Consider the following 14,669-nt stretch of genomic DNA (forward strand, 5'->3'; position numbering starts at 1 on the left):
TAATGCTGTCACTTTTTAACTCTTTGTAAAGCAAGAGCTGAACTGTATATTTTATGGAACTTTATTAAACACTCATTTTTGATTCCTTGGTTTGCTCCCTGTCTTACAATTCTATAAGCATCCATCAGCGGTCCAAATTCAGAGGAAGATGGAAGTTCATACATACAACCAACCACTCTCATCTGTTGTGGTCTGAGTACATTCTTCAATTTTAGAAAGAGATAAAGCAAAAGTCCATGCACAGATTGTGAATGTGATTTTGATTTGTTAATTGCTAGAAGAATGTTCTGCACTTTATTTCAAAACATTTAAACCCTGTTTAAAATTTAAAAGCTTTTCAAATTACCTGATTATTTCAAAAGTAAATCTTAACTTCCACTCAGTTGGCTTCTTACTTACATGTGTTGTCTCTTTTAATCCTTACACCAATTCTATGGATAAGCGTTATCCTGCATTTTATGATGTGGAAACTAAAGTTTAGAAAGTTTAGTAACTTTATCAAAATTACACAGCTGGAAAGCAATGGAGCCAAAATTAGAATTCAAGTTTGTCTGAATACAAAACCAAGACTCTCAGGACTGTATCATTCTTACAACCTCTGATTCTCTTTTTACCCTCTTTCATAGGGATTATTACGGAGAAAAAATTGGCATCTATTTTGTCTTTCTCGGATTTTACACAGAAATGCTGTTTTTTGCAGCTATAGTTGGCTTAGCTTGTTTTATTTACGGCTTATTATCGATGCATGATAACTCAAGCAGGTAAGTGCAACTGAGTTGCCCAAATAGAGAATCTTATGCTAACTGAAACTGTTGCTATTATTTTTCTGGAATTTGTGTCAGAATGTTTCCTATGGCAGCAGATAATTGATATTTCTGAAAAAGACCCAAACATAGCAGCTAGCCCTCACCTGGTGCTTTATGGAAAATTTGTTTTTAATGATGGGCTCTAAAGATTCTGTTCCTCAAAGCATGATTTGATCTACAATAATTGCTAGTTCATTTCCCCTTGTGCCATATGTAAGAAGCTGTATAAAGTTGTTCCAATAAGAACAGCTTTGGACTTTCACCCAAACATGCCACTTTTAAAATAACTTTGCTCTTGGGAATTCTCTGGCAGTCCAGTGGTTAGGACTCCACACTTCCACTTCTGGCAGCATGGGTTCCATCCCTGGTTGGGGAACTAAGATCCCACATGCCATGCTGTGTGGACAAAACAAAACAAAAACTTTCCTCTTCCCTCTGCAGCACTGAGATCTGTGACCCTGAGATTGGGGGTCAGATTATCATGTGCCCACTCTGTGATGTAATGTGTGACTATTGGAGACTAAATTCTACCTGTTTGGCTTCAAAGGTATGTATGTATTGTGGTATGTTGAAAAGACTTGCAATTTCCCTCCCTCATTTGATACTAAGTAGTCTTTGTGATGTTGTTATTGTTTTACAGTTCTCCCATTTATTTGACAATGAGTCAACAGTGTTCTTTGCAATATTCATGGGAATTTGGGGTGAGTAAATAGTTACATAAAAGCAGCTTTCTCCATGTTATCTGTTTTATGGCCATTCATATAACATATACAGTTGGCATACCTTATAAACCAAAGGTGATTTTACATCTTTATGTCTTTGCTAGCATCAGTACACTGATGGAGTCCACATCAATGGTCATTCGTCTTGATACTTGGTCCAGAAAGGTCTCCATTAATCATCTGCTCACTTCTCTGAAAAACACTATAATTTTTGAAACTTCATATGTATTCAGAATACACTCTCTCAGCACTGTGGTAAAAACAGGCTCAATAAGTGCTTAATTCAGGAGAAATAAACATAAGTATTTGGTGGCTGGAGGATACTGAGTCATGGATACAAACTGGAACGAGACTCAAAAATTGTTGAGGGCTAATACATCAACATTTGAATTTAAATATCCTGCGTCAAATTCTAGTTTCAGCTTCCAGTTCCATTCGGTAAAAATCTCCCACGTAAGGTGGAATTTCCCTTAATTTTGGAAATGTCCCAGTATCTCTTCTCTTTTGTATCACGTGGGAAGTAGAAGTGTCATGAAGTTATTCCCGCCATCAGTGAGGAAAGTATTTTCTGTAAGAGTAACTTGGCAAGAGGAGGCCTAAAGACTTCTAAAACATGTCTAGAAATTTGGGGGACTCTGGGAAAAGATAGACTTTTTTCTCTCCAATTTAACAAAAAAAGTCTTTAACAAGCGCAAGTGTGTGCATTTAAAAACTGGCCAAAGAGGGACTTCCCTGGTGGCGCAGTGGTTAAGAATCCAGCTGCCAATGCAGGGGTCACGGGTTTGAGCCCTGGTCCAGGAAGATCCCACATGCCGCGGAGCAACTAAGCCTGTGCGCCACAGCTACTGAGCCTGCGCTCTAGAGCCCACGAGCCCGTGTGCCACAACTACTGAAGCCTGTGCGCCTAGAGCCCATGCTCTGCAGCAAGAGAAGCCACCGCAATGAGAAGCCCGCGCACCACAACGAAGAGTAGCCCCCGCTCACCGCAACTAGAGAAAGCCCGCGCTCAAAAACAAAGACCCAACGCAACCAATAATTAATTAATTAGTTAATTAAAAAAAGAAAAAAACTGGCCAGGAGAGCAAGGTAGCTTGATTCAGGCAATAGGACACCAACATTTGTGGGGGTGTGTACATGAAGCAGAGGTTCTTATGGGTTTCTGTTACTTCTGCTTGACTGCTATGGTCTGAAGAGAAAAGACCAGATTCAAAGAGAGAACGGGGGACAGAGAAGTCTTACCCATAATTCTCCAGGAACCTCCTCTGGTTAAGTTAGTATATGGACATCTCTTCATCATGTGGCTACCAAATCCTGCCTCTGTCATTTTTTGGAATCAGAAATGGATGATAGGTACACAAATTACAACAAATGTAGTAGTTTTCAATTCTTTCCATTGACAGAGATTGTACACCAACACTAACCTTATATGTCGTAACAAATAGAGGAGCAATTATGCATGGAACACCCAGCAGCTGCAGTGAACATGGGGGTAAAGATATCACTTCAAGATAATGATTTTGTTTCCTTTGGATATATACCTAAAAGTGGAATTGCTTCATCCTATTATATTTATATTTTTAATTTCTCAAGGAACCTTCATATTGTTTTCCATAACAGCTACATCAATTTACATTCCCACCAACAGTGCACGAGGGTTCCCTTTTTTTTCAGTTTTGTTCTTTTGCAAACGAATATCCAATTTTCCCAAAACCATTTATAGAAGAAACTGTTCTTTCCCCATTGAGTATTCTTGGCTCCTTTGTCAAATATAAATTGACCATAATACGTGGGATTATTTTCTGAGCTTTTGATTGTGTTCCATAGGTCTGTGTGTTTCTCTTTATGCCATGCCAAAAGTACCATGCTATTTTGATTACTATAACTTTGTAATATAGTTTGAGATCAGGAATATGATGCCTACTGCTTTGTTCTTCTTTCTCAAGATTGCTTTGGCTATTTGGAGTCTTTTGTGGCCCCATACAAATTTTAGGATTGTTTTCTCTATTTCTGTGAAAAATAGCATTGGAATTTTGATAGGGATTGCATTAAACCTGGAGATTGCTTGGGTAGTATGGACATTTTTATATTAATTCCTCCAATCCATGAGCATGGGCTATCTTTCCATTTATTTGTGTCTTCTTCAATTTCTTTCATCAGTGTCTAGTAGTATACAGTGTACATATCTTTCATTTCTTTGGTTAAATTTATTCCTGGGTATTTTGTTCTTTTTGATGTTATTGTAAATGGGATTATTTTCTTAATTTCTCTTTCTGTTAGTATGTGGGTAGTATATAGAAACACAATGGGTTTTTATATATTTATTTTTATCCTGGAACTTGACTAAATTTATTTATTAGTTCTAACAGTTTTTTGGTGGAGTCTTCAGGATGTTTTTTATAATTGAATGTTATTTGCAAACAGAGACAGTTTTACTTCTTTCCTTCTTTCTTTCTAATTTATATGTCTTTTATTTATTTATTTATTTTTGACTAATTGCTCTGGCTGGGCCGTCCAGTACTCTATTGAATAGAAGAGGCAAGAATAGGCATTCTTGTCTTGTCCCTGATCATAGAGAAAAAGCTTTCAGCTTTTCACCATTGACTATGATGGTAGCTGTGGGCTTGTCATGTATAGCCCTTATTATATTGAGGTACATTCCATTTATACCTATATTTTTGAGAGTTTTTATCATGATGGATGTTCAATTCTGTTAATTGCTTTTTCTGCATCTGTTGAGATGGTTTTCTTTTATCATTTATTTTGTTAATGTGGTATACCATGTTGATTGATTTGTGGATGTTGAACTATCCTTGTATCCCTGGAGTAAATTCCACTTGATCATCGTGTATAATTCTTTTAATATATTGCTGAATTTGATTTGCTACTCTTTTGATCGGGTTCTTTGCATCTATGTTCATCAAGTATAATTTCTTTACTTGTAGTGTCTTTGTCTGACTTTGGTGTCAGGATAATGACGGCCTCATAAAATGAGTTTGGAAGTTTTCTTTCCTCTTCTAATCTTTTGAAGAGTTTGAGGATTAATTCTTCTTTACATGTATGATAGAATTCACCAGTAAAGCTGTCTGATCTGGACTTTTGTTGGTGGGGACGTTTTTGATTACTGATTCAATATCCTTACTGGTAATTGGTCTGTTAAGATTTTCTATTTCTTCATGATTCAGTTTCGGTAGGTTGTATGTTTCTAGGACTTTATCCATTTCTTCTAGGTTATCCACTGTGTTGGCACATAATTGTTCATAGTAGTCTCATGATCCTTTGTATTTCTGTGGTATCAGTTGTCATGTCTCTTATTTAGTTTCTAATTTTATTTATTTGAGCCTTATCTTTTTTTTCTTGGTAATTATGGCTAAAGGTTTTCTATTGTTTATCTTTTCAAAATAAAACAGTTTCATTGATCTTTTCTCTAGTCTTTTTGTCTCTTTTATTTATTTACCCTCTGATCTTTGTTATTTCCTTCCTTCTACTACCTTTGGCTTACTTTGCTCTTCTTTTTCTGGTTCCTTAATGTCTAAAGTTAGGTTGTTTATTTTCACTTTTTCTTGGTTCTTAATGTGGGCATTTATCACTATGAACTTCCTTCCTAGAACTGCTTCTGTTGCATCCCGTAAGTTTTGGTATAGTGTATTTCCAGTTTCATTTGTCTCAAGATATTGTTTGATTTCTCTGTTGATTTTTCTAAGTTTGTTCAGTAGCATGTCCTTTATTCTCCACATATTTGTGAATTTTCCAGTTTTAACTTTTCCTGTAATTCTAGTTTCATACCACTGTGGTCAGAAAAGATGCTTGATATGATATCAAACTTTTGAAATTTATTGACTTGTTGTATGGTGCTAATATATGACCTTTCCTGGAGAACATTCCATGTGCACTTAGAAGAATGTGTATACTGCTGCTGTTAGATGGAAAGTGCTGTCAATGCCTGTTAAGTCCCTCTGGTCTAACATGTAGTTTAAGTCCAATGATTCCTTATTGATTTTCTGTCAGGATGATCTATCCATTGTTGAAAATGGGGTGTTGAATTTCCCTACTATTATTATATTGCTGACAATTTCTGTCTTCAGTTCTGTTAACATTTGCTGTATATATTTTAGGTGCTCCTCTATTGGGTGCATAAGTATTTATAAGTGTTATATCTTCTTGTTTGATGGATCTCTCTATCATTATACAAAGATCTTCTTTTCCCCTTATTGTGATCTTTGTCTTAAAGTCTATTTTGTCTTATATAAGTATAGTTAATCTTGCTTTCTTTTGGTTTCAGTTTGTATGGAATATCTTTTTCCATCCTTTCACTTTTAGTATATATGTGTCCTTACAGCTGAAGTGAGTTTCTTGTAGGCAGCACATAGCTGAGTCTTGTTTTTTTTCCATTCAACCGCTCTGTGACTTTTGATTGGAGAATTTAGTTAATTACATTAAAGTAATTATTGACGGATATGGACTTACTATTGCCATTTTGTTAACTGTTTTGTAATTCATTTGTTCCTTTCTTCCTCTCTTGCCTTCTTCTTTTGGGGTATGATAATTTTCTGTAATGGTATGCTTAGATTCCTTTATCTTTATCTTTTGCATGTCTTTTATAAGTTTTTGTAAGTGATTACAGTGAGGCTTTTATAAAACATCTTATAGTTATAACATTCTGTTGCAAGCAAAGCAAATTAATTCCAAATGCATACTAATGCTCTATATTTTTACTTTCCTTCCCATGTTTTATGTTTTTGATGTCACAGTTTATATCTTCTTAGCTTGTGTATCCTTTAACCAATTATTATAGTTATACAATTTTATTGTAGTTACAGTTATTTTTACTACTTTTGTCTTTTAACATTCATAATAGATTTACAAGTGAGTTACCTACCACCATTATAACATGAGTATTTTAAATTTAACTATACATTTACCTATACTAGTGAGATTTGTACTTTTATATGTTTTCATTTCAGTTTAAAGAGGTCCCTTTAACATTTCTTAAAAAGCCATTCTAGTTGTGATAAACTCTTTCCACTTTTACTTGTCTGGAAAACTTTCCAGGTAGAGTATTCTTGGTCCTCAAATTTTTTTCAGTACTTTGACTATATGCTACTCCCTTCTGGCCTGCAGTTTCTGCTGAAAAATCTGCTGATAGTCTTATGAGGGTTCCCTTATACATAAGTTGTTATTCTCTTCTTGCTTATAAGATTCTCTCTTTGTCTTTAACTCTTGACCTTTTAAATATAATGTGTCTCAGTGTGGTTCTCTTTGTTTTCATCTTTTTTGGAACTCAGTGGGCTTCCTAGATATGATATTTGTTTTTTTCCCCATGTTAGAGAAGTTTTTACCCATTATTTGAATATGCTGTCTCTCTCTCTCTCTCTTCTCCTTCTGGGACCCCCTATGATGCAAATGTTGGTCTGCTTGATATTGTCCCATAACTCCCTTAAGCTGACTTCACTTTTTTTCACTCATTTTTCATTTTCATTTCATTCATTTTTTTCTCCTCTGACTGAATGAATTCCACTTCCCTTTCTTGGGGTTTACTGATCCTTTCTTCATTTGATGTAGTATGCTGCTGAACCCTTCTATTGAATTTTACAATAAAATTATTGTATTCTTCAGCTCTATGATCTCTGTTTATTACTTTCTTATATTTTCTGTCTCTTTGTTCAAATTCTCACTTTATTCATGCATTGTTCTCCAGACCTCAGTAAGCATCTTTATGACCATTATTTCAAACTCTTTATCAGGTAAATTGCTTGTTTTCATTTCATTAAGGTCTTTTTCTGCAGTTTATCTTGTTCTTTTATTTGGAACATATTTTCCTTTGTTTCTTCATTTACCTTGACTCTCTGTGTTGATTTCTGTGCATTAGGTAAAACAGCTACCTCTCCCAGCCTTGAAAGTGTGGCCTGTGATTGTCCAAGCTGCCTTCTTTGTTCTTAGTGGCTCCCAGTATTTGGGGGATGTGCCAAAACCCATCAGTGTCCCAAATGGGAAGATCTCAGTCAGCACCTAGATACAGGCTGTTTGGAAGCTGGACCCTCAGGCAGCAGCTTTTAAAGTCTGCAAGTAAATCTCTTTCAAAGAAAGATTGGAAGATGGGCATTTGTGTCTGCTGCCTCTGCTTTTAGCCCTGGGGAGAAAGCCAGTTAGGAACTGTTTGTTTGCTGCAGCAATCAAAACAGTATGGTACTGGCACAAAGATAGACATGGAGACCAATGAAACAGAATGGAGCCTAGAAATAAATCCACATGTATATGGTAAACTAATCTTCAACAGGATTTCCAAGAAAACAAAATGGGGAAAGGATAGTCTCTTCAACAAATGGTGCTGGGGAAATCTGGATAGCGACATGCAAAAGAATGAAATTGGATCCTTATCTTTGTCAACTGAAAAAAAATCCACAACCTGAAAGTTGAGAATTGTTTTATTTGGCAGACTTTCTGAGAACTTCAAGCCCAGGTGGCAGCTTCTCAGATAGCTCTGAGGAACTGCTCTGAAGAGGTAAGGGAGGAGCCAGGATACATAGCAGTTTTGCAACAAAGACCAGGTAGTCAGAACATCAAAAGATTACTGTTAATTAAAGAAAACCAGATACCTCAAGTTAATGAATTAGCGCTTTTCTTTGTATGGGAAGATGCAAGAATCTGGGCTAACTGAAATCATTCCTTTGATATGCACCTTAGCTGTCTAGCGCCAGTATCCTGTTCTTTCCCATCTTGAGTTCCCTCAGGGCTCACCATCTGGGCTGTAGTGGCTTGATGGCTGCAAAATCCTTTGTTTACTGATATGGAAGGCAACATTTTTCATTCACATCTTACACCATCACAAAAATCAATTCAAAATGGATTAAAGACCTAAACATAAGACCTGAAACTGTAAAAATCCTAGAAGAGAGTATAAGGAAAATCTTTATGACATTGGTTTTGGCAATGATTTCATGCAGATGACACCAAAGCCCAGGCAACAAAAACAAACAAAATAAGCTAGACTACATCAAACTAAAATGCTCTGCACAGCAGAGACAACAATGAACAGAGTGCAAAGGCAACCCATTGAAAGGCATAAAATATTTGCAAACCATCTATCTGATAAAGGGTTAATCTCGGAAATATATATAAGGAACACCTGTAGCTCAATAGTTTAAAAAAAAAAAACCTAACCTGATTAAAAATGGACAAAGGACTTGAATAGACATTTCCCCAAAGAAGTTATACAAATGGCCAACAGATATATGAAAAAATACTTAATGTCATTAGTTATCAGAGAAATGCAAATCAGACCACAATGAGATGTTATCTCACACCTGTCAGGATGGCTATTACCAAAATAATGAGGATGTGGAGAATTATAATGAACTCTTGCATACTACCGGTGGGAATGCTAAATGGTACAACTGGAAAACGGTGTGGAAGTGCCTCAAAAAATTAAAATAGAACTGTCTTATAATCCAGCAATCCCACTTCTGGGTATTTACCCAAAATAATTGAAATCAGGATCTCGAAAAGATGTTAGCACTCCTATGTTCATTGCAACTCTCTCCACATTAACCAAGATGTGGAAACAATCTAAATGTCCATTGACAGATGAATGGGTAAAGAAACTGGTGTGTGTGTGTGTGTGTGTGTGTGTGTTTTATATATATATATATATATATATATATATATATATATATATATATATGTAAACTAGTTACATCTATGCCTTAGAAGGGTTATAAGGGAAGGTTTTTCTGGGGGTGTTGGTAATGTTTTATATACTTTTCTGTAAATATGTTATTCTTTAAGTGACAGTTTGTTTAAAAATTGTATATATTGCATATTATACTATATAATATTATATATTATACATATATATAGAGAGACAGAAACAAGGAGAGAGACAAAGAGAGACAGAGAGAGAGAGAGAGACATACTGTGCTATGAAATGGCTCCTATGTTTTCCTTAAATTTCTCTAAGCCTGAGAATGTGGTACATTGCTTGAATGATTTCAGTAAAAGACATGCAAACAAAATCTAAGTGTTAGTAAAAAGTCAAGTTTAAATATTATTTCAAATTATCTGAATGAAGAGAGAGAGAGAAGAGCGTGCCTGAAAAAGATTTTTCTTGCATGGACTGCGGTCTAAGAAACTAATTTGTATTTCTATATATGAGTTATTTCAATACTATTACATAGTATTATGCCAAAATTAATAATTTTATCGTCAAACAGCGACAGAAGAACCGTCATACAACCAAAATGATTTTTTAAAGTAAAGAAAAATCTAGTTATTATCTCCTTATTCACTTATTCCTCCATCTCTTTATTATATTTGTTTTTATACATTGCTTTGCCCATAGTCACATTGTTTTTGGAGTTTTGGAAGCAGCGACAAGCCAGACTGGAGTATGAGTGGGACCTGGTGGACTTTGAGGAGGAACAGCAGCAGCTCCAGCTGAGACCTGAATTTGAAGCGATGTGCACACACAGGAAACTTAACGCAGTGACTAAGGTATATTAGGAAACTGAAATAGGCAGCATATTTCAGTGGACACACTGCTGTGGGTGGCCTCTCAAATAATGATGTGTATTTTAATTTGCCTTTAAAATATTCTACAACATATAAATCACGTAAAACTTGTTTACTCACTTCTAATATACATTTTGAACGCATGCAAAAGTAGGTAGAAAAGTATAGTGAGCCCCAGGATGGAATCATCACCCAGCTTCAACTATTATTATTTCATCGGCAATCTTTTTTCATTTATACACCTACCCCTCCCTGCCACTAGATTATTTTGAAGCAAATCCAAGTCATCATATCATGAAATACATAGTTTTAATACTAAGTGAAATAAAATGAAATGGAAAATAGTGTGCATGCTGTGGGCTTTGTATATAAATATATAGACATGGAAATGATACTAAGTTAATGCGTGAAAATTAAAATAGTATTGTATTAAGGTAGTGGGCTTACGAGTGATTGCTTTATTCAACCAAAGTTTATTCACCTAGTCCATTCTAATTAATTATAATGGGAAGATCATTGCACTGGTGTCTGGAAAGGAAAGTCTAGATTTTGGGATAACTGGCAAACTGGCTGTATGTTGTTGACTGAGTTATTTGACTTCTAGGTACTTCATTTTTGTTTCACTTGAAAATGGAAGATACTTTGCAGACTCTTGGCTGCATATTCTTAGAGTCCCCACTTTTCCATAATCTATAATCGCCATGTTACCTGATGCTATTAAATAGAGAATAGAATATGTCCCTGAAAATCTCCTCAGTAGAATTCCCTACTCTGTTCAGGACACTATTCTTGTGTATAATACTCAACATTCTTCTCATAGTGCAGGCATTCACTAAACGTTTATTAAATTGCCTTGAAACATTACAAAAAATTCAGTAAATGAATGAAGAGAAAAATCACCTCAGAAAATACATTAACAATTTGGGTGGCTATTTGAAATTAATAAAAATATATTAAAAGAGATATTGTCATAATAATGACATGATATGTATTTGTTCATACTTAATGGGATAAAAAAGAAAATAAAAGCAGGCCTATTGGCTTTGCCAAACACTGTTGACCAAAATGTATTGATTCACTGTGAATCGTCTACTTCACTTAGCTTTAATGGCTTTGGAAATGAGAGTTTTTTTTTTGTTTTTTTTTTACGTCATTGCAGTGCTTTTTCAGTGGTTAAGCACAACCAGAATTCTTACATTTGAGTCTGTTGGGAACACGTACATGCAGGAATGGACACACACATGTGCACAAACAAATATGCACACACACACGAACACACAGACACATTGGATACACACATGCATACACATGTACATAATCAGACGTATCCACACACATCCTGGGGTTCAATAGAGCTCTTGGGCAGCCTACCCTGACTGCTACATTCTGTTTGCATTCAGTCCTTTCTGAAAAATCCTTGAGACTGTACAGATGTAAAATCTTATATGTTAAATAGAATTACATGATTTAGATTTCTGCTGATAACTATTTTTTACTGTATGACAGTATTTTGGCCATAAGATCTAACTGCCTCTCGATATAACTAAAAATATCAGCTGGTATAATTAATATCTTCCATTAATGACTTAAAAAACCATAATTGTAGAAAAGTCTGGGCCCCTGAACTGTGTGGAAGAAGACAATTAATCCTATAAATATAAAGAAGGCACCCTACTTAACATCATACAGAGCAATTACAGAGCAGTGCATTCAACTCAATTCAATTTAATTCAATTAGAAAATTTTAACATCATTAAGGCATGTCTGCTTAAGCAGCAGCCCTCAGGTTTTGACTTTGTTTTTCCTGTCTCCCTCTCCCTAAATGCAACTCTAATTCAACACTCAGGAAATAATGTGTATCCTTTATATCTCATATCATTTGTAAAATATTTCATCTGAGAGCCCTAAAGGTTTCTACCTAAACGTAAGGAACCACTACTAGAATGTAGCATTCCATGAGCTGTGGTGAACCCATTGGGGAGGTTTCTACTTTAACATGGCTTTGTGATTTTGACTACTGCTTGGATTCCCAACTTTGAGGGTAGATTTTGAATTTTGCTGTGATTTCTTCAAAATTACAGGAGATGGAACCTTACTTGCCTCTGTGTAGTCGTATTCCATGGTACTTTTTATCGGGAGCCACGGTGACTTTATGGGTGAGCATTGTTTAAAAACTGTTATCATCTATTGATGTAAGATCATACTGGGATTACCTCAATAGTTTTGTCTGCAGTGGCTCGAGTCCCTCTCTTCCCTCCCACTCCACAGTATTTTTTTTTTTATCTTGAATGGAGCTCTTATATAAAATAAACTGTAATTTACATGGATGTGCCATGATTAAACCTTGGATAAAGATTTGGGGGGAGAGAGAGGCGCTTTATCTTAAAGTCCGTCCCTCCCCCTCCCCCAGCTCTTTGTTAATTTGGTGATAACTTGAAACCAGAACGGTATAATAAATAATTTGATTTCAGACTATTTGTTTAGTTTTTTAAAAACATTATTAATTTATCTTTTATCCATTTAAAATACTTATACAAAATGAAAAACTATACCATTAAGGTTCATTCTCTTGCCAAGATAAATGGAAGAAAATGTACATCTTCTACATGAAGAATTTAATTAGCATATTCCATTGTTAGGGAGTCAGATTTTTTCCATGCCTTTTACCTGATAGATTTCTCCATCATCATAATCTATTTCCTGCCCTCCCCTTTCAAAATTTATGTCCTCTTACAGTTGACCTTTAGTTTTAGGAAAACAGGCAAGGTTACCCTCTGAGAAGTTAGCCTGTTGAAGTATAAATAATTAGCAGTTGTAGACTGTGTTTTAACCTCACCATTCCATATTGTCCTATAATTTTTTATCTTTAACCTTTTTTGATAAAGATATTGGTTTTTCTATTTTAAATGTGTGTTTTCCTAGATGATATAACAATCATTTTAGGAGAGATGATAGAATAAAAGGGGGTGATAATCAATTTGGGACTCTCCTTGAAAAATATTCTGGAGTGTGGTTCCAGAAAGATCACTGTCATTTATTTCTAGTACTCATTCAATTTGATTCAGTTCCTCAACTTTCACAATAAAGTTCTCCAATCATTGATATAAAGATCTTTGTGATTTTGTAATATGTGAAGGTATAAAATTTATACAAATATTTAAACTACCAGGCATATCAGACTACTAATGGCAGTATTCTGAGGGGAAATGAAATCGAATCTTTAAACCTATTTTTCTTGAGAAAGTAAGTGATCTTCACACTACACATTTAACTACAACCTAGAGCAGAGATTGCCAAACATTTGCTGTAAAGGATATATTATAGGCTTTGTGGGCCACAAATCATCTCTGACACATAATTGTTTTTATTTTTCTTTACAACCTTTAAAAATGCAAACAAACAAACAAAAATTCTTACCTTAAGGGCCACGCAAGAACAGGTAAGGCCACAAGCAGACTCTGGCTTGCTGGTAGTTTTCCAACTCGTTTTAAAGGATAGACCTAGAGGATGGTCAATGAATACTTTTCTATTTTCGATTTACTCAGCTGCTACCATACACTTTATCTCTAACCCTTTTACTTTCCTAGTTTTCATTTCCTGCCATCTATGGTGAAAGGGACTGACTTGGCTTGCTTTCCATGTCAGATCTGCTAAACTTAATATATGAGTTGAAGAGAAGAGTATGTTTCAGATATATATGCATCACAGGGATTCAGAGACCAGAGTGACCAGTGTTTGTTTCCCTCCCCCAGATGTCTCTGGTCATCGCATGTATGGTAGCTGTGATTGTATACCGCCTGTCAGTCTTTGCTACATTTGCTAGCTTCATGGAAAGTGAAGCATCCTTAAAGCATGTCAGAAGTTTCCTCACTCCCCAGATAACCACATCTCTCACTGGATCGTGCTTGAACTTTATTGTCATCTTGATCTTGAATTTCTTTTATGAAAGGATATCTGCCTGGATTACAAAAATGGGTAAGCTGGCCAAGTCATTAGTATGACTCTGAAAAAGGGTTCCTACCAATGCTATACCTCCATTCTGGATAATCCCCAAGGGAGTTCATTTTTTAAAGGCACATTTTAAGGCAGTTTTGCTCTACAGGTAGACCCATAGCCTGGTACTTCAGAATCCCCTAACAGCTGCATTCAGGCCGATTATAGTGGAAGCAGGAAAAATAACTAAAAAGAATTAGGACTCTGTAGATCTTTTTGAGTATTCTTACCTTAATCCTTCCTTGATGGGGTTAGTTGAAGCCTAAATAAAATCCTCACACGTTTCTGAAGACACAGATAATTTTTATTTCATGTGTTAGATTGGATTTAATCTTATTTAATCTTATTGGATTTTGAAAACCACTGTGAGGAAAACAGAACAATCAGGTCCTCCTGAATAAATCTAAAAGTTAGTGCTTCTCTTCTCAGTTACCATGTGTTAGAACCTGGATTATTATGTTCTTTTAAAAATCTCTCCTAAAACCATGAGGGAGGGTGAAGGGGTCACAGGCAGAGTGGTAGTTTCAGTCAGGAAGACTAGCACAGAGCACAGTTGCTCCTGGCCTTGCCCCCAGCAAGTTGGGGATGAGATCAGAGCCTCAAGTCCAGGCCTCAGCTTCTTCTGGGACTGCTCTCTCCAGGA

The 14,669-nt window shown here is 35.6% G+C and overlaps 1 protein-coding gene across 1 annotated transcript in view; it reads left to right on the plus strand.

Moving 5' to 3' along the window:
- ANO5 (anoctamin 5) overlaps positions 1–14,669 on the plus strand; it is a 96,263-nt gene that overhangs the window by 65,455 nt on the left and 16,139 nt on the right. The window contains exons 9-14 of the mRNA XM_061203149.1: positions 627–761; positions 1,248–1,353; positions 1,447–1,507; positions 9,864–10,015; positions 12,115–12,189; positions 13,786–14,008. Of these exons, the coding sequence (XP_061059132.1) occupies positions 627–761; positions 1,248–1,353; positions 1,447–1,507; positions 9,864–10,015; positions 12,115–12,189; positions 13,786–14,008 (752 nt within the window). The remainder of the gene's footprint in view (positions 1–626; positions 762–1,247; positions 1,354–1,446; positions 1,508–9,863; positions 10,016–12,114; positions 12,190–13,785; positions 14,009–14,669) is intronic.

This window comes from Eubalaena glacialis, chromosome 10, assembly GCF_028564815.1.
Source record: "Eubalaena glacialis isolate mEubGla1 chromosome 10, mEubGla1.1.hap2.+ XY, whole genome shotgun sequence".
NCBI lineage: Eukaryota > Metazoa > Chordata > Mammalia > Artiodactyla > Balaenidae > Eubalaena > Eubalaena glacialis.